The sequence below is a fragment of the Spinacia oleracea genome, chromosome 4 (genome assembly GCF_020520425.1).
Source record: "Spinacia oleracea cultivar Varoflay chromosome 4, BTI_SOV_V1, whole genome shotgun sequence".
Taxonomy (NCBI): Eukaryota; Viridiplantae; Streptophyta; class Magnoliopsida; order Caryophyllales; family Amaranthaceae; genus Spinacia; species Spinacia oleracea.
The window spans coordinates 61,055,505-61,075,419 of record NC_079490.1 but is presented as its reverse complement, the minus strand read 5'-3'; the positions used below and the strand labels follow the sequence as shown (position 1 = coordinate 61,075,419).

The 19,915-nt window shown below is 38.5% G+C and overlaps 1 protein-coding gene across 9 annotated transcripts in view; it reads left to right on the top strand.

Moving 5' to 3' along the window:
- LOC110798978 (zinc finger CCCH domain-containing protein 13) overlaps nt 1-19,026 on the top strand; it is a 30,744-nt gene extending 11,718 nt beyond the window's left edge. For 3 of the 9 annotated variants that reach the window (XM_056827654.1, XM_022004173.2, XM_022004174.2), the window contains exons 10-12: nt 17,397-17,590; nt 18,262-18,453; nt 18,682-19,026. In XM_056827654.1, the coding sequence (XP_056683632.1) occupies nt 17,397-17,590; nt 18,262-18,453; nt 18,682-18,753 (458 nt within the window). In that variant the 3' untranslated portion in view covers nt 18,754-19,026. The remainder of the gene's footprint in view (nt 1-17,396; nt 17,591-18,261; nt 18,454-18,681) is intronic. The other 6 variants (XM_056827652.1, XM_056827653.1, XM_022004177.2 and 3 more) reach the window with 5 other exon arrangements.
- Nucleotides 19,027-19,915: the final 889 nt, after the last annotated feature.

The following is a 19,915-nucleotide window of genomic DNA, read 5'->3' as shown; positions in this document are numbered from 1 at the left end:
TTCAAAGCTATTTATCTTCCTCTATTTATTTTTCCAGTAACATTCTGTTTTTGTGAGTTTATTACACTTAGTATCACAACAGTACGATAGTAATACACAAAGAATTAAGACCTTGGAAGAAGGCATCTATAGGGCCTTGAGGGCTATGTTACTCAGACACGGGTGTCGGTGTCGTGTCCGATACGGGTGTCGGAGTATCTGACACTCCGATCCAAATATTTACCGACACTCCGACACGGTCAAAGGAGTGTCTTGACTTGTTTTTTAGACACGGCTTCTATACAAAGTGTCGAATAAAATAATACGACACTCTTTATAAAAAATATAAAAATAGATGCTTAAGTAAAAAAATATGTCGTGTAAAAATGTTTAAAAATACAGAGAATTAATTAAGGTTTAAAAAATATGTTACAGTAAAAAAATATGATGGGTCTGCAAAGTAATGGAATTGGGAAGGTTTTAAAAATATGGTCAGTAAAAAATATAATGGCTCTGCAAAGTAATGGGAATTGGAAAAGATGAAAAGATTCCCTCAAAAACAATAAAAAAAAGTAATGGAAAAAATGTCAGCAGTCACGTGGGTTTGTCTGGTCTCCCAGACTCCCACCTAAAAAGGTTAAAAAAAATAGAAATAAAAAGAGCCCCATTACTCCATTCTCACACTCTTACCCCTCCAAGTCTCCAACCCAGAAAATGACGGGAAGGCTTCAGCCATAGCCATGGCTTATTCTCAAGATTATCATTATCAATGAAAACAAAAATTGAAGAGTGCATTCATCTCGATTTTCCTTCTACGACAAAAGCCCCAACATATTTTTTCTTCTCTCACCTTCCCCGACCATCAATTATTAGATTTAGGGTTTCGAATTCTTCAAGATCCGTTAACTTTGGTTCTGGGTAAGACTAATTTTATCACTATATCTCTATCTTGAATGGCAAATTTGATTTTTTTTTCTCCTTTTCTTTTCTCCCCCCGATTTCGACACCGCAATTCAGACCCTTTTCCGACACCGGTGTCGACACTTCCCCGGACACCTGTCGAGTGTCGTGTCGCGGGTCGGGTCGTGTCGACACCGACACCCACCTTCCAACGGGGTGTCGGAGTAACATAGCTTGAGGGCCCTCGACTCCAGATTCGTAGGAGTTGAAGAGGACATACAAAAGATGGCGTCGACATCAGTTGCTAAGGCATAGTCGCCGTGCAGAGGTCGTTGGGAAAGAGGAAGTCAGAAAGAATACTTCTGGAGGTTGGTACTGTCAGACTCAAGAAGACTTAACCTGTTTCGAGAAGAGCAGGTGCAAGCCATGTCGTCCCTACAGACTAACCAAGAGAAGTTCCTAGAGGAATTGCGTGCTTTGGTGGTTGGGAAACACACTGAACCCATAAGGCCGACGTTGGAGTTTATCCACCTCGATAACATTCATTCGACAACTGTTGAACCGGAGAAATCAGGGGAAATAGATAAGGTACCAAGAGGAGAACTAGGTTTTTGAAACAGGTAACTGGATGTATCGGAGCTTGGAGATGCCCCTTTTCGATGGAAGTGACCCCGATGCCTGGATATTAAGGGGAGAGAAATTCTTTGATACTCCATCCGTCCCAGATTAGTTGTTACATTTTCCTTTTTCGTCCGTCTCAGATAAGTTGTTACACTTCTAAATTAGGAATGACCCCACAATTATTATATTGTCTCCACACCCTCTCTCATTCAATTATAAAAAATACCCCATTAACTCCTATCACATCTACTTTTTCAAAAAAAAAAACAATTGATAACCAAACAACCACTTATACCTAAAACTTTGTACAAATGTAAGTGTAACGAGTAATGTGGGACAGAGGGAGTATCTACTATCTCATGGAGGGAAATGCTCCGTTGGTTTCAATTTGAGAATCGTTGTCGGCCTATCAAAGCTTGGAGAGGTTTGAAAGGGAGGGCAGTGCTAGAGTTTCGTGCGTCCAACGCAAGTACCTACCTCTGTCCTCAGTGGTGGAGTACCGCCGAAAATTCATTGAGTTTCTAGTCATGCCTTTCGGATTAACAAATGCTGCGCGACCTTCCCATCATTATGAATAATGTTTACCGACCACTCCTACGAAAGTTTGTTCTTGTATTTTTCGATGACATTCTAATTTACCGTGTGAGCAGGGAGGAACACTTGGGACCACTTGGTGACGAATTAAAAAGTGATACCGCAAGTGCACGGTGTCTGTTGTTAGCAGATACTTAGCAAATACGGGTCGATCCCACGGGGAGACAAGTTCTATTAGTTTTTTGCCCAATTATACGAACTATTTCAATAAACGAAAGTTGAATTTGGTTTATAAACTAACGAAACTAAAGCAATAATATAAGCGTTGTATTTATCAATGAAATAAAGGTCTAGGGCGTCTGTTCGATTCACCATGCTTATACCAATCCAAGAACACAAATCAATTCGACAATGAATAGGCTAGGCCGAGTAATTAAAGTACATGTTAATCCTACGGTCGGGTCTTAACACTTTCAATCCAACATATGCGGTACGGTCGCTAACATAATCAGAATTGCCAATTGCACCAAGCCTCTAAGAATATGATCTTTCAATTCTAATTCCTATTAGCTAGATAATCAATCCACGATATTGGCCAATTACATGAATCAAAAATTAAGAACAAATCAATTGGAATTACTCAAACATAATCTAGAAATTTGCAAACTTTAATGCATAACAATCATGGTATAAACATGGCTTCCCTTACTTAGCCCTAGAAAACAATTACTCGCTCATAATTGAATTAACAAACACGATAGAAATAATAAACTTCAAGTGGTGGAAACTTCAAGGGGAGCAACAACTAAAATTCGTGGAAAAGGTAGCAAGTGAAGGTATTTGGGCCGGGGATATGGATTTGGATGTAGACTCATTATGGACAAGAATGGAGCACACCATAAAGGGAGTGGCGAAAGAGGTCCTAGGGGAATCTAAAGGAATCATGCCACCAAGTAAGGACACATCTTGGTGGAACGAAGTTGTGCAACAAGCTATAAAGAGCAAACGAGAATGCTATAAAGAGTTGGGAAAATGTAGAAGTGATGAGAACTACGAGAAGTACAAGGAGGCTAAAAGGGAAGCAAAGAAAGCCGTAAGAGAGGCTAGAGCAAAGGTGAATCAGGATCTTTACGCAAGATTGGATACAAAGGAAGGTGAAAAAGACATCTATAGACTTGCTCGAATGAGAGATAGAAAGACGCGAGACATCGGGAGGATTAAATGTGTGAAAGATGTTGATCAAAAAGTTTTGGTGGGAGATAAGGAAATCAAGGATAGATGGAGGTTCTACTTTGATAGCTTGTTCAACGGGGATCAAGGGCGCGATATTGGGGATACAAATATCCCTAGGGATATGGTTAACCTAGACTTCTTGCGAAGAATTCAAAAGAGAGAAGTCGAAATGGCACTGAAAAAGATGGTATGCAAGAGGGCAGTGGGGCCCGATGGTATACCTATCAAAGTCTGGAGATGCTTGGGAGAGAGAGGGGTTGTATGGTTAACAACTCTTTTCAACAAGATTTGGAGAAATAATAGGATGCCATTAGAGTGGAGGAAGAGTACTATCATCCCCTTGTACAAGAATAAGGGTGATATCCAGGATTGTGCCAACTATCGAGGAATCAAACTAATGAGTCATACTATGAAACTTTGGGAGCGGATTATTGAGCAAAGACTGAGGAAAACTGTGAAAATTTCGGAGAACCAGTTTGGATTTATGCCTGGAAGATCGACTATGGAGGCCATTCATCTTATAAGGCAACTAATGGAGAATTATCGGGATAAGAAGAAGGACTTACATATGGTTTTCATAGATTTGGAGAAGGCGTATGATAAGGTACCAAGGGAAATCCTTTGGTGGGCATTAAGTAAGAAAGGAATTCTGAGGAAGTATATTGATATCATCAAGGACATGTATGAGGGAGTTAGCACGAGTGTGAGAACTAGTGTTGGTAAGACCGAAGAATTCCCCATTACGATTGGAGTGCATCAAGGTTCCGCACTTAGCCCGTTTCTTTTTGCTATAGTCATGGACGAATTGACGAGGTCAATCCAAGATGGTATTCCCTGGTGCATGATGTTTGCAGATGATATTGTGTTGATTGATGAAACAAAAGGAGTGGAAAGTAAGTTGGAGTTATGGAGACAAACGTTGGAATCTCGGGGTTTTAGGCTGAGTAGAAACAAGACGAAATATATGGAGTGTAAGTTTAGTGGAGTCCAAGTTAGAGAGACAGGGGAGATTACCTTAGATGGGAAAATTGTCCAAGGCTCTGAAATGTTCCGTTATCTAGGATCTATTATCCAAAAGGATGGAGAATTGGATGGCGATGTGGCCCATAGAATCAAAGCAGGTTGGTTGAAGTGGAAAGGTGCCACGGGGTTCCTATGTGATTCAGGCATGCCCCAAAGATTGAAGGGAAAATTTTACTGCACGACAATTCGACCGGCTTTGTTATACGGCACAGAATGCTGGGCAGTGAAACATTGTCACGTGCACAAGATGAATGTGGCGGAGATGCGCATGTTACGTTGGATGTGTGGGCATACAAGAAAGGATCGTTTGAGGAATGAGATTATTAGGAAGAAAGTAGGGGTTGCACCGATTCAGTTTAAGATGATGGAAAATCGTTTAAGATGGTTTGGACATGTGAGCAGAAGACCAAGTGATGCCCCGGTTAGGAGGATAGAAGGGGGGCCCAGTGATAGAATTGCAAGGGGTAGGGGAAGACCTAAGAAAACTCAGAGGAAGGTGATTGAGCACGATATGAGCTTTCTTGGGATTGAGAAAAATATGGCGTTGGATAGGACAGAGTGGAGGGAGAAAATATACATTGATGACTTCAATTGATTTATACAGATTTCATGTTTTTGTTTCTTTCTATTTTTTATTTTTATTTTTATTTTATTTTTAAAATTCTTAATTTTTTTTTTTAATTTACATTCTATTTTGAAATATACTTATTTTACTTATTTATTTATTTTAAACTTTACTTATTTTTATTATCTCTTACAATATTTCTTCTATAATATATATACATTTTTCTCTTATCTTACTTTCATTAATTCCACTTTCTCTTCCTTGTTTTTTTTGACGATCTCCTACGACGATTCATGTTAGCCGACCCCAAATCATGTTGGGACTAAGGCTTTGTTGTTGTTGTTGTTGATGATAGAAATAATAAACATGAATTTCATAATCAAAGGACAACTTAAACTAAGGAACGAAAACAATAATAATGAATTAAAGCGAAAACAATTATTGAATTACCTCTAGATTGATGAATTGAAATATCGAAAAAACTAGGGTTCAACGGAAGAGAGAACAAAAATGACGTGAAAGAGAATTCTATGGGAATTACAACATAAGGGAAACTAAAAGCATAAAGGAAATAAATTAATTCCCTTGAAGTATTTATATGCTTCCTAAATTCTAAACAAAATAGGAAATAATAATAATTACATAAGTTACGATTTAATTGAACGATCACGAGAAGAAATGCAACGAATCCGCGCAGAAATCAGATAGGCGCAGAAACCAGCGAGCCCGCTGGTCGATCGCTGGTTTTCGTGCCCAAGGAGAAGAGTCGGGCCAACGTTGTGGGCTTTGGGAGAATCGGATAGTCGAGCCACCTTGTTTATGTCATAACTCTTGTTCTACAATGCCCATAGGGACGTGTGACCTATCGTTGGAAAGCTCTTGGAGCCTACTTTCTAGCCCAATTCTGACATGTAGAACTTAAGATATCATCAAAAGAGTGAACGCTTGTCCGTTTGATGCTTAGAAAAATAACATTTAGCTTCGTTGTTGACTCAAAATTATCCCTAGAGACATGTAATGATCCTCGAGTCAACATCCCATCCGTTCATCATCCAAATCAACTCAGAACACTCCGAAAGCATCCTAATGACCGTTAAATCACCTGAAACATTAAAGAAAGAACAAACGGGGCGTAATAGAGTACGACAACGATAACTTATGCAAATGTGACCCTAAATGCAACTAAAATGATATAAATGCCTAATAATGCAACCTAAATGTGCCTAAAATACCCTATACAAACATGACTCATCACTTGGTCAGTTGTGTATGGTTTTAGCTACATTGCAGGAGCACATGTAGTTTGCAAACTTGAAGAATTATGGTAGGGAATAAGTGGCTTATTTGGGCCACGTAATTTCGAGCAAGGGGGTGGCTGTAGACGAAGATAAATTCAAGTCCTTCCTCGACTGGGCTATTCCCAAGAACTTGCGAGAGTTAAGGGGATTCTTGTGCCGTACAGGCTACTATTGTAAGTTCGTAGCGAACTATGCAAGAATCGCATCCCCTCACGGATCAGTTGTGAAAGGGTAGTTATGGATGGACCAAGGAGGCTACTTGTGCGTTTAAAAGACTGAAGGAGGCGATGGTAAATGCTCCTATTTTGTCGATGCCCGATTTCACCACAAGCCTTTGTGGAAACCGACGCGTTCGGGTACGAGTTTGGAGCGACGTTGATGCAAGGTAATCGACCCATAGTCTTTTATTGCAGATTTGCAGAATACTTGCATAATACTTGGGGTTCGCCTGTTCGGGCTAGAGAAAAGTTCATATACGAGAAAGAGCTAATTGCAATATACTTGGTTGTCCAGAAATGGAAACATTACCTTTTGGGTCGACATTTTGTGATTTGCATGGATCAGCAAGAGTCGGGGAAATCGGAGCAGACTATCAAAATTGGGTGAGGAAATTGATTGGGTTTGATATTGATATCCAATACAAATCGGCGTGTCAAATAAAGTGGCGTATGCACTTTCTAGAAAGGGAGAGGGCGAAGTCGACTTGGGGCATTGGTGTCAATCCCGGGCATTAATTGGGGCGACATAGATTCAGAGGTTGAAATGGATGGAATACGCAAGAAGCATCATAAGGGATTCTCATGGGGTACAGGGACAATGTTATTTAAGGGAAGGGTGGTTCTCTCAGAGTCATCGTCCTCGATTCCAGTCGTTTAGGAGAGGATCATAGCTCTCGCGTTGGGAGACTGTCGGAGGAAGTCAAGAATTGTATTCGAGTGGCGGGGGAGTGGTTTTGGCAAGGAATGAGGAAAGATGTGAAAACATTTGTGCAACCGTTGCGGTATGTCAACAATGTAAGTTGTCTCGGTTTTCGATAGTTGTGTGGGACGAAAGCTCGATGGACTTCATACAGTGCCTCTGTCGCAAAGGGGTAGACACGATTCTGGTGGTAGTGGACAAATTGTCTAAGTTTGCTCATTTCCTTTGCCTAAAGCATCCTTTTACGACATTGTCAGTGGCCAACGTATTCATTAAATAGGTATTTCGCCTTCGGGGTTTTCCTTCCCTTATGGATCGAGATCGCATATGTATGAGTGTGTTTTGGAGGGAGCTATTTCGCTTACAAAAAGCTGAGGTAAAGAGCTACACTTTGTATCATTCTCAAACCGACGACCAAACTGAGGTAGTTAACAAGAGCTTGGAAACCTACTGCGGTGTTTTGCATCGGAGAAACCGAAAGGATGTGCCAAGTTGCTGACGTGGGCCGAGTACTCCTACAACACTTCAACCCACCAATCTACCAATATGACCCTGTTCAATAGTCAATAGTATACGGTAGGGACCCACCCAAGTTGCTGCGAGTTGGGGCGGGACACACCCAAGTGGATAGTGTGGAGGAGCACATACGAGAAAGAGATTGTATGCTTGATGAGCTAAGGTTGAACTTAACTAAGGCGCAACAAGTTTTGAAGAAGAATGCTGACTTAAAAAGGAGAGAGGAGGGCTTTGAAATTGGAGACATGGTTTACCTCAAGTTGCAACCCTACCTCATCGTTAGTCATCCTTGGCAAGAAGGCCATTTGAGAAACTTGCTGCTTGATTTTATGGGCCATTTGAGGTGCTCAAGAAAGGTGGGGACAATTGCTTACATGCTCCAACTTCCTTTCACTTGTAAGTTGCATCCCTTATTCCACGTCTCGCAATACAAACGAGATTACACTGGATTTAGAGCTAATGGTGGAGCTTGAAGAGCGGCTAGGTGTTCGTCAAAAGAAAGAGGGTAATAAAGTCAGGCTAGAGGTGTTGATCAAGTGGCACGGATTACCTATTTTTGAGTTTGAGGCAACTTGGGAAGATGCATAACTGATGCATGAGAGGTTCTATTCCCTACCTTCCACCTTGAGGACAAGGTGAGTCTTTTGTGGGGAAGTAATCTGATCACTTGGCAAAGGCCTCGCTTTTCGTAGGCGAGGCGCACCTTAAATGCTAAAATCCTTTCAAATCATTTTTAGAACATATATTGTTCTCAAAATGTTTAAAATATTTTTTGTACTCAAATAACTTGATACTTTCGTTATAAATGCATAAATTAACAAAGGGAAGCATAATCCATTGATCCTAAGGAAGGTGTACTTGACCCCTCATTGGTAGCCATCCAATCAGGAAATAAATACTGAGTTGTATTTTTTTTGAAAAAAATAAAAATAAAATTGGGAACATGCAGGATAAGTTTTATTGAGAAATCGATATAGAAGATGAAAGAAGATGGAGAAATCGAAAAAAATGAGAAAAGTTGGAGAAATCGAAAAAAAGATAAAGACGTGAAAAAGAAGGGGGGAGAATTGAGAAATAAAAAAAGATGGATTAACAATAGAACATACGTGTAGATTTGGAATTTTCCGGCAAGAAGCTGGCTAGACGGCGGGAGAAACCGGGCAGAAAGAAGTGGTTGGATGGCCGGAGATAAATTGCGTCTAGGGTTTCTACCAAAATCCCAAAAAATATGGTGCTGATTTTTTTCTCCCTCCTAAATCCACTGGTACACTAAGTAAAGGTCACGTGAATAAGGTTGTCAGGATCAGAATCCTACCTTGGATCGATGAAAGGGGGTAGAATCAGATTAGTAGAATCGGATCGTAGGATCTAGGGTGTTCATTACCGGGTACCCGGCTTATTGGGTACTCGAAGAAGCGGTACCTGCTTTTACGGGTGGTAAAAAAGTTGCCCATGACCCAACCTGCTAAAATCGGGTACTCGGTTTAGCAAGTACACGCTTAACCGGGTCGGGTCACTGGTATCCAAAATTTCATTTCATTTTTTTTGTGCGATTTTTTAAATGGAATCTCCATTCTATATTTTTATCAAAATTGAGTAAATCCAAAGCAATTTCAAGTAATAGTCTAGCTTCGATAATATAGTTGATAATAACAAACTGTGAAACAAATAGTTTAATTTCAAATCAAAATTTGACAAAAAACTCGATTTAATTAAATATTTCATAAGAACAAACTCAACAAGACAAGTAGACAACAACTCAACATCCTTGAGAAGCATCTGGAAAGCACAAAATAAGAGAAAGGTGGAAAAACTTAGATCAAAGCTATATATTTTGGATGTATGCAACAATTTCTTGCCGTTTTCATCACCATTTAACCGTCGTAGTCATTGCTATGTAAAGTAGAGATCAGATCTAGAGAGCTAAGTTTGGGAAATCACCATTTATGAGAAACCAGAGTTTGAGAAATAAAAAATGAGAGTGAGAAAGCGGCTGCGTGAATTGTTGGGAATAAAATGAAAGGTTGGTGGGAAAGAAAACCTATTTCATTGTCGCGAACTTACCAGTTTGCAATTTTTTCAAGGAAAATAAGCGGGTATGCAGGTACCCGTTTCTATCATTCGGCGGCCCATGACCCGACCCGTTACCCAGTAATTTAATCGGGTCGGGTACACGCTAAATTTTAAAAAATTAGTTTAATACCAGGTTCTTATGTGTCGGGTCAGCGGGTCGGGTATTTAACTATTTAAGAACGCCCCTAGTAGGATCGTAATATCCTACTAAATAGTTTAAATAATATTTATATTATTAAAATGCAATGTAAAATCATGTACCCAAGTAATCTTAATACTTAAAGATCATTTTTTTTGCTCACATAAGATTAATACTTGTGTAGATTCATTTAAGATGTGCGCAAGTTTGTTGAAATTTAGATTTTAGTTATGGTCAACTTCAAATCTTAATTGGTAAAATTATATGAATTTCTTTACTTTTTAGTAAAAATGATACTTCTTTTTTATAACTAATTAGATTAGTGTGATATATCTAATGATATGTGATTATGAACTATTTAGTAATAAAAAAATGGTTTACAGGGTGTTGAAATATTGTATGCTGGATCGAATCGTTGGATCGGATCATAGGATCCTAGGATCATGTTAAGATCCTACCACTCAAAAACTTTGTCGAGGTAGGATCGTAAGATCCTATACACATTAAGATCCTATCTAAGATTCGGTTCGGTGGCGTGTTTTTGGATCGTAGAGTCATAGAACCGTAAGATACGAGTCGAGAGTACAACAACCATCGTGACTTTTTAATAAAGGATACTCACATGTTTTTTCTTTCTTTATTAATTTAAAAGAACGGCTTTTCATAAAGTTGCGCCCAAGAGCAATAAACCGCTCGCCTCGACAGAAGCGCACAGAAGCACGCGCTTCATGTACATCGCTCCGCCTTTTCAAGCAGGGTGTTCCCCACTCGCCTACCACTAGGCGCGCTTTTTAAAACTAAGAATATGGTCAAACCTCATTAAGGTGGTGATGCACCGAGACTGGGTAGTTAAAAGAGGGGAGGGGTAGTGGAAATCATTATTGTATTTCGTGTAGACTCTTAGAGACTTTCAGGCCCGACCCTAGGGGGTAGGCGAGGGGTGAGACCTAAAGTCACTCTTTGGAGATTTGCAACATCAAGTTGCTAAGTTGTGACTGAGTTCTTGTATGAGTTCCACTATTATTAGTCAAAGCCATTACAATTTACGTGTCCAATTACATTATGTTTTTGTGAATGTATTACAGAAAGGATTCTAAACAGGTTTCAAACTTTAACTAATTTTCTTAGTTAATTTTATTACTCCATTTACACCTGGTTGTGATGGTCATAAATTGAAGGTCAAAGTAGGCTACTTTTTACCATAGCTAGTGATTAATTAAAAAATTTGCTTTTAGGTAATGAATTTTAACTTATTCCTTATGTTGCTTGGACTTGGCTACGCGAGTTTGTTTTGAAGTATAAGACTCGGCTGTTTTTTGAAAATTTTCCATATTTTTGGACGAAAATGAAGTGTCTAAGTGTCCTACGCTTCTACACACGTCGGAGTATTAGAAGATCCGATCATCCGACACCCTGGAGGTGAAACAAAGAGTCCTGGCAACATAACATTGATTATAGTAACTTGCAAAAGTATTTCCTAAGACTAGTTTCTAATATTTTTTCTGAAAAATACAAATAAACACAAAAACTTCCAAGTGGTGATCCACTTTTTATTTTTATTTTAATAAAACATGTAAACCAACATCAACAATAAAAATGATTTGGGTCGGCTAATATGAACCGTCACAGGGAATCGAAATGTGGATCAAGAAAAAGGGCCGAAAACAATGTTGATTCAAAGAAGAAACAAAAAGATATAAAAACACAATTTGAAAGCATTTTAACAAATAAAAAAATAAAATAAAAAGTAAAAAAGGCGAAGAATAACAAATGTAAAAGTTTGACAAAATCTTAAGAAAGTGGGTAAAATAAAACAACCTAAAGGGGAGAAAAGTTTCATAAAACAAAAAAGTCATATCGTGTAATCAACATTAATTCTCTCCCCCCACTCCGCCCTATCCAAGCTCGTACCTTGTTCAATCTCCTTAAACTCACATTATTCTCAATCACCCTCTTTGAAGTTTGCTTAGGCCTTCCTCTACCCATCACATTTTATCATTTTGCCACTCTTTAAGCGCATCCCTCAGTCTCCATCTAGGATGCTCGAACTCGCCACCGGCACCCACCGTACCGGTGTCGACATGACACGACGCGGGTGCCGGTGCGGAATCCGGACCGGACGCTTGCAACAGAAAACGGACTCGCCCTTAAAGATCCAACCCTTAAACGGTACGACTACTCCCACACTACGACTCCTTCAGCATGACACCTCCGGTATCACTTTCTCCGGTGATGTCGTCGTCCTTTGCTGCACATTAGAAGAGACTCCATTGATGGGTCTTGGAAGAGCTTGAAAAGGGAAGAAGATAAGTCGTAGATCTAATTTACTGGGCCTTTTTTCAACTTTTTTGGGTCAAACCTAATTTTATTCTTCATTAAAAGTTGTGTGGACAGGTATTTGACAGCTGTTCTCCATTCAGCCTATTAACAATTGTATTAAATGTATTTAATTGTTTGTTGACTACTTGACTGATTTTTCTTTTACTTTTCTATTTATGTTTTCTATAGCTACAACCTACCTGCCTAGGTTAAATGTACTCCGTATTTAACTACTCTGTATTTATTGACCGATTTTACTTTTACTTTTATTTTGTTTTTTCCTTTTACTGTAAGTCTTTTTTTTAAAACTGCAATTAATTAATTTTGGTAGCCGTAAACATTTATGTAACTGTACCGCTTCATATTTTATTAAAGATGTACATAAATTAAAATAATGTTCCGTGTCCCCGAGTCCATATCCATATTTTGGACCCTTCAAAAACGAGTCCACGAGTCCTTCATTTTAGAAATTTAAGGATCCGACCCTTGGACCCGTACCCGAGTCGGACACCCGTACCCGAGTCCGAGCATCCTAGGTCTCCATCTTGTACATGCCGAAACCACTTTAGTTTCCCTCATCTTATTCTTAACAGGTGTAACCCCTACTTCTCCCCAATTATTTCATTTCTCAATCAATCCTTTCTTGTATGGCCGTAAATCCAACGCAATATACATCTATCAGTCGTATTCACCTTATGAGTGTGACATTGTTTACCATATAACATTGCAGGTCTAAGTATAATTTTCCTTTCAATCTATTAGGCATGTCGGGATCACATAGTGATCCCGTAGCAATCTTCGACTTTAACCTACCTAATTTAATTCTATGAGTAACATATCCATATGATTCCCCGTCCTTTTAGATAATAGAATAATATATATTCTAGATAGCGTAAGAAATCCGAACATTGGATAATCCTCCCATCCAAAGTGACCGCCCTAATCCCCACTAAGTTTACACTTTAAATATTCTGTCTCACTTCTACTCTACGTAGAGCCTCGCGATTCCATAGTATGATGGGTTAAATCGTCATTCCAGAATTTGCAGATAATGGGCGGTCTCCCCTTGACTTTTTTCCGTCCACTTTAGTCTGCGACAAGATATATTCAACGGCATATTCAGAAGGAATACATGATGTTATTGCGAACTACTTATGCTTTACTTGTCTTTGTCTTCCGAATTCCAACTTACTTTTCACGCCTTCCTTCTTTTCTCAACCAACACAATATTATCTGCGGATAACATGGACCATGGTATACCACCTTGAATTGAACTTATCAATTTTTCCACATCCATGGAAAAAACAAAAGGGCTATGTGCAGAAACTTGATGTATCGCGGTCGTAATAGGGAACTCTCTGTCTTCCCGACTACGCACATTTGTGCTAGCTCCCTCGTCCATGTCCATAATGATGTCAATATATTTCTTCCAAATGCCTTTCCTTGTTCGAGCCCACCAAAGCACTTCCCTTGGTACCTTATCATAAGCCTTCTCCAAATCAATGAAAACCATATATAAATCTTTCTTCTAATCTGATAGTTTTGCATTAGCCGTCTCCTAAGATGAATTTCCTCCGTAGTCGATCTTCTCAGCATAAGCCAAATTGGTTTTCCGAGTACACTTCTCCGTAACCTTTATTGAATCTTTCGCTCCCAAAGTTTCACAGTGTGACTCATTAGTTTGATTCCTCGATAGTCGGCAGACGTCGCCTTTGAATTATACAAAGGGAGTAGGGTATTTTCTTCAATTCCAAAGGCATCTTATTACTTCCCCGGATGGTGTTGAAGAAAGTTGTCAATATTCGATTCCTCCCTCTTTTCCCCAAGCATCTCCAAATCTCAATGGGTCTTAAACCCCATCCTTTTCAATGCCATTTTAACAACTCCCTTTTGTATTCTCCGCATAAAGTCACAATTTACCATATCGTGAGAGATACTTATTTCTCTAATATCTTGTCCCCAATCTTCTTTAAATTAAATAGGTTATCAAAATATAACCTTCATCTTTCCTTTACCTCTTTATCTCATACCATGACTCTTTGGTCAACATCCTTCACACACCTACGGACCTACCCTTGTGAGATCTCGTGTCTCCCAAGTCTATGAATGGCTTTCTCTCCTTTCTTTGTACTCCCTCCGTCACAGATTACTTGTTACACTTTCCTTTTTTGCCCGTCCCAAATTAGTCGTTACACTTCTAAATTAAGAATGAAATCACAATTATTATATTGTCTCTCTCTCCCACACCCTCTCTCGCTCAATTAAAAAAATACCCCACTAACTCCTATCACATCTACTTTTTCGATAAAATAACAATTGATAACCAAACAACCACTTATCACCTAAAACTTTGTGCAAAGGTAAGTGTAACGAGTAATTTGGGACGGAGGGAGTATCCAACCTTGCATGAAGGTCCCTATTCTCCTTTGCTCCCTTTTAGACTCTTTATACTTATGGTAGTCCGCATTGCTCCTTCATCTTCCCAATATTATAGCATTCCGTTTACTCTTTATCATAGAAAAAAAAACACCGATGCGGTCACGTTCACGGTATCGGTCACGTTGTCGCGGAAACCGCTTGTAACGGATGAATAAAACGGATTGCCACTGACATGGTGTGAATTTTTTGAAAACTAATCACATTAGCATGTCCAAGCCTTATTATTACATTTTAAGTCTAAAAAGTATTATATCAACACAATATAATCAAATCTGTCATTATGAGTGAGTATTATATTTTGTGAACAAATAAAAACACTCGAAATATCATGTTTCATAAACTATATAATATACACACATTATCATTACCCCATTGCCTCAAAGAGGCTCCCGCAAGAAGCGGGGTAGGGGGGGGGGTAGGATGTTACCCCTGCAATTGTCAGAGAAGTTGTTTCCAATTGACCTAAAAGAGATAACGGGACGACCATCTTCTACTTCATGGAAATGAAGCAAAGTGGTTTTAAGAGCCATTTTGATTCAGTCCATTACATCCTACAACCAAAATAACAAATGGATCTTTGGCTCCATCAGAAATGGACAGAAATAATTTTGGTCAATTTGTGTAAAAGAACGGTGTAACGCGGAAAAAAAATCTAACGTGGCGAGTCACCGTTACATAACGGACGGCGCGGGGAGAAATGCGTGATTTTTGTCTCACCGTTACGTAACGGGGTTTCGCGTAACGGGAAAATCCAAAACAGGTCACAGAACGACTGTTACGTAACGGAACGACCGAGTTTTAGTTCAATGCTCTTTATTGCTTCTCGCACACTTCGTTCCACCACGATGTGTTGTTACTCATTGGCATGCTTCCTTTAGATTCCCCTATGACTTCCTTTTGCCGCTTCCTTTATGTTATACTCCGTTTTAGTCTAGACCCAGTGGTGGGTGTCGGTGTCGACAAGACCCGACCCGCGACACGACACCCGACACGTGCTCGGGGATGTGTCGACACTAGTGTCGGAAAAGAATCCAAAACTCAGGTGTCGAACCCTTTTTCTTTGCCGTAGATCTGAATTTTCACCGAAAAATATTAGGGCTTTTGGTCTCCTTGGTGAGGCGAATCGGCCGGAAAAAATGTCGGAAGCATGCGGCAGTGACCGGTGAAGGGTGAGGAGAGAGAAAACATGTGGGAAAGATGAAATGACTCGTTAATCACGATGGGTTCTTATGTTGAAGCCTTGAAGGCAACTGATGTATACTTCGTATAAAATAATAAGTGGGCCTAGGTTTAACTAAAATATTAATAATGGATACTCCCTCCGTATTTATTTAAGAGATACACTTGGTCGGGCACGAGTATTAAGAAAAAGAATTGAATGAAATAAAGTAATAAAACAAGTGGGGTTGAGTAGATATTTTAATAAGAAAAACAAGTGGGGACCATGTCATTTTAGGGGGTGGGGGTGGGGTGTAGATATATTATTTAATTAGATGGTGGGGTTGATAAATTACTAAAAATGGCAAGTGTATCTCTTAAATAAATACGGCCGGAAAAGGCAAGTGTATCTCTTAAATAAATACGGAGGGAGTACTTGATAGTTGTCGGTGACAATGTCACGTGAAGGTTTTCAAGGACTATCTTTTATTTATTCTTTTTTTAGTTTTTTTTACACCTAGTTTGTTTTATTTTTTAAATCATTCACCTTCCCTAGATAAAGACTTTTACATTACCTAGACAAAGACTTTCACCTTAGTCCATTAAGTACAGAGTACCATATTATATTTTTTCTTTATTTTTAATGTAAAAACTACAGAAAAGTTTTAATTTATTTTATTTATCACAAGTGTCGCTTTTTTTATTCCACACTTTGTATGGGAGCCGTGTCTAAAAAACTAGTCAAGACACTCTTTTGACCGTGTCGGAGTGTCTGCAAATATTTGGATCGGAGTGTTAGATACTCCGACACCTTGTCGGACACGACACCGACACCCGTGTGTAAGTAACATAGGTCTAGACTAATCTATATCCAAATCCATGCTACATGTTAAGAATTTAGTTTATTTTGTTTAGAAGTACGTTGGTAATGCAACATATGATATTGTATAGATAATAGCCCTCGATCTTACATCAATATCACAAACGGCATCTCATATTCCATTGTTACTGTGGAATCAACTATATTTTGAAACGAAAAATATACTATTGAAATGGAGGGAGTACATAAAGATCAAGCAAGACTTGCAAACCACACATTCTTTAAATCAGACTTACAATTGTTTACGGCAAATTGTTGTATGGTTGTATTCAAAATATGGCCATTGTTTATCTTACATTATGTATCATTTTTCTTGTATGCACATTTACTATTTTTTTAACTACTCTCTCCGTAAGGACACACTTTCTATAATCGGCCGTATTTAATTAAAGGATACACTTTTCTTTTTTGGCTATCATGGTCCCAACTTCCAATTATATTAATATTTGTCTCCTTTTTTGTGGTTCCTACACTTGCTCACATCATATTTTACTACAATAAATAATTCACCCAGTGCCCCACTTTCATCTTATTTTAATAAATTCAACTCACTATCCTAAAACTAGGTGCCGGTCAAAGTGTATCCTTTAATTATACACGGAGGGAGTATATCAAACTTAACTACAAGTTATACTTTTTCTATCGGGAGGGTATGCACTAGTGCGTTGGTTTTTCCAACGAAACAAAGCACTTTATTGTCTTTCTCCGAAGCCGTAAGTAGCTCAATATGTGCTTATAGTATCAGAACAGTTTATCAAATGTGCTTGTAGTATCAGAACAGTTTATCAAATGTGCTTATAGTATCCGTGGCAGAAAATACAGCAAGAGGAAATGGAGTCAGAGTTTTGGGTTCTAGTAGAAATCCACTTGTGCGCATTGACTGTCAGCAAGAAGCTGAAATTAGGAACAAGAGAAAAGATGTGGCAGGACCATATACTGAGAGCAACCCCCGGATGCGAAATAATGCCTCTAAGCACTTTGATCCTTTGGATAAGGTAATCCTTTGCCTTTTTCTTCTTTTCTTCTTTCATCTCCTCGGCTAAGTAAATAAATGAGATATTTCAATTTTGAAAAGATCCAGTTGCTTTATGTTTGTTCAATGTATTTGCTTCAGAATCCTCTTAATATGTGATATAATGACCGCAATAATCTGTTTGTGGAAGGGATCAGTGAAACTAGTGTTTGGGCGCATTCTTGAGGACGGAGCAGTAGAAATACAGTATTTTTGCATGCAGACATATTAAGATGAAGTTTGAGCCTGCAGGAGCACTTGAGTTGAGACCACCTTAAGAAGCCTTTATTTATAGACTTGTCTAAAGAGTTGTTTGGACCAGTTTTGTTTCAGGTTATTTAGTTGAGTTCATTTTTGGTTGATGAATTATTCAATTTTGTTATGGCTTCGTTTGAGTTTCAGTTTGATTTTTATTTGGGTCTATTTTTCATTTGTCAATTGGCCTAGTCTGAATATTTTAATCAAGAGTAGTATATGGGTAGGGTTTTGGTAATATAAGATCAATTCTACTTGGCTTACTTTTATACTCCGTATTATGATAAGCCAAGTGTTTTACTGTATATGATAGAAGCTCTTGTTGAAATTTCTTACACGTGTTCAGAAAAGTTTTGCATTTCATGACCATCAATTTTCACCCCCGTCTTGGATGATTAGCAGGTGAAATCTTTAGAGTCAAGTCTTGTGGCACCACCAACCAGCATGGCTGCTCATGCAGTTGATGACTTTATTGAGCTAATGGAGGCAGAAGAGAATCCTGAGGTGCTAGGAACTCCTACAAATTTTGGGAGTAGCTTGCCATTTCTACTTCCTCCCCTTCCTACTATGTCACAAAATAACTACTTTCAGGTTTGTTCATCTGAATTGACTTGAGTTTTGAAATTCTAGTTGTGGTCTTTGTATTTGCATGCTAGGATCTCCTTTCCATCTGATTAAATACTACAAATCTTTATCTACTTACATACGTCTAGGGCTTCTCATTCTGAGATTTATTCTAATGATAGCTTTTAAAACTTATTTTGAAGAGATGATTCGAAATATGACAGGTCTTTAATGATTGTATGTTCTTGAATGCAGGATGAGGGTAATGATGCAAATGTTGATGTAGACGGACATGAAGAAGATATTGAGGAAGTGGATATAGTGTAAATGCTAGATAATAGGGTTTATCTAGTTATAGGTTTTTGCTTTGTCACTGCCAGTACTTTCTACCAAAAATTGAACCTTGGCCATTTTTTGAATCGGGCATTACCAAGATGCTTCAGTGTAGAGATGTAGTTCGGCCATTGCACTCACTTAACTTCATGTAGTATGATTACTCGATGTAAAAAAAAAAACCCTGATGTACGTTAAATTCGGCGATTTGAGTCTGCTACACTGAGTATGCAAATATCATATATATCGCCAAGTCTCTTAAGCATTTGTCTAATGCCTTATTTTTAACATTTTTGTTCCCTATGATTCCCGGGTAATCCTTGAATTGTTTACAACAAGGACCTTTTTGTTTAATGTTGTTCAATTGTATGATCGCTAAAATTATGTAAAGAAAATTTGATTACAACAAGGACATTTTTGTTAGAAACTATTTTAAAAATCGATTTTGCGGAAATTTTCCCCACAACTACTTGTACTTGAAGCTTGGTTCACCTAATTTAGTAAAAAAAAGTTTCTCCATTGTTTTGGGATCAAGTGTTTGATCTTTCCACACAACTCCTTGTACTTGAAGCTTGGTTCACCTGTTCTTTAGTTCCTGTCTTCGGAGTAATACACAGTGACATCCAAGTATTATCCCCAAACTTGGAAACCTTGGCTTATTTCCTTGGAGCAGTTCATCATATGTCGAGGAAGAAACTTGTAGGGACAAGCTTTTTCTCTTTTTGTTGATGAAGGCAAACTTCCTTTGCCATTACCGGTGAAGCTAGATTTTGACTTTTCAGGAAATTTCAGAAATTTCCATAACTTTCCACAACTATTTATCCAGGCATACACTCATCATCATTAGAAATGTTTCCTCCATTGTTCTAGAAACTATTCAACACTATTAGAAAAAAAATCTTAAGTGTTGCAAGCGAAGTGCTTGGCTTTTAGAGAAAATTCAAGCACCTTAAGGCACCTAAAAAAATTAAAGAAAATTGTGACCGTACTTGATTGCAAATTTTACAAGTGGATTTTTCTATTCACCCACGCACTTAATTGCAAAATTTACAAGCACTTGGACCTTCCTTCACTTAGGTTAATTTGCAAATCAAATATTCCTAAAAATTCACCTTAGTGGTGTTTTAAGGCAAGATTTTTAATTTTTAGTGATTGG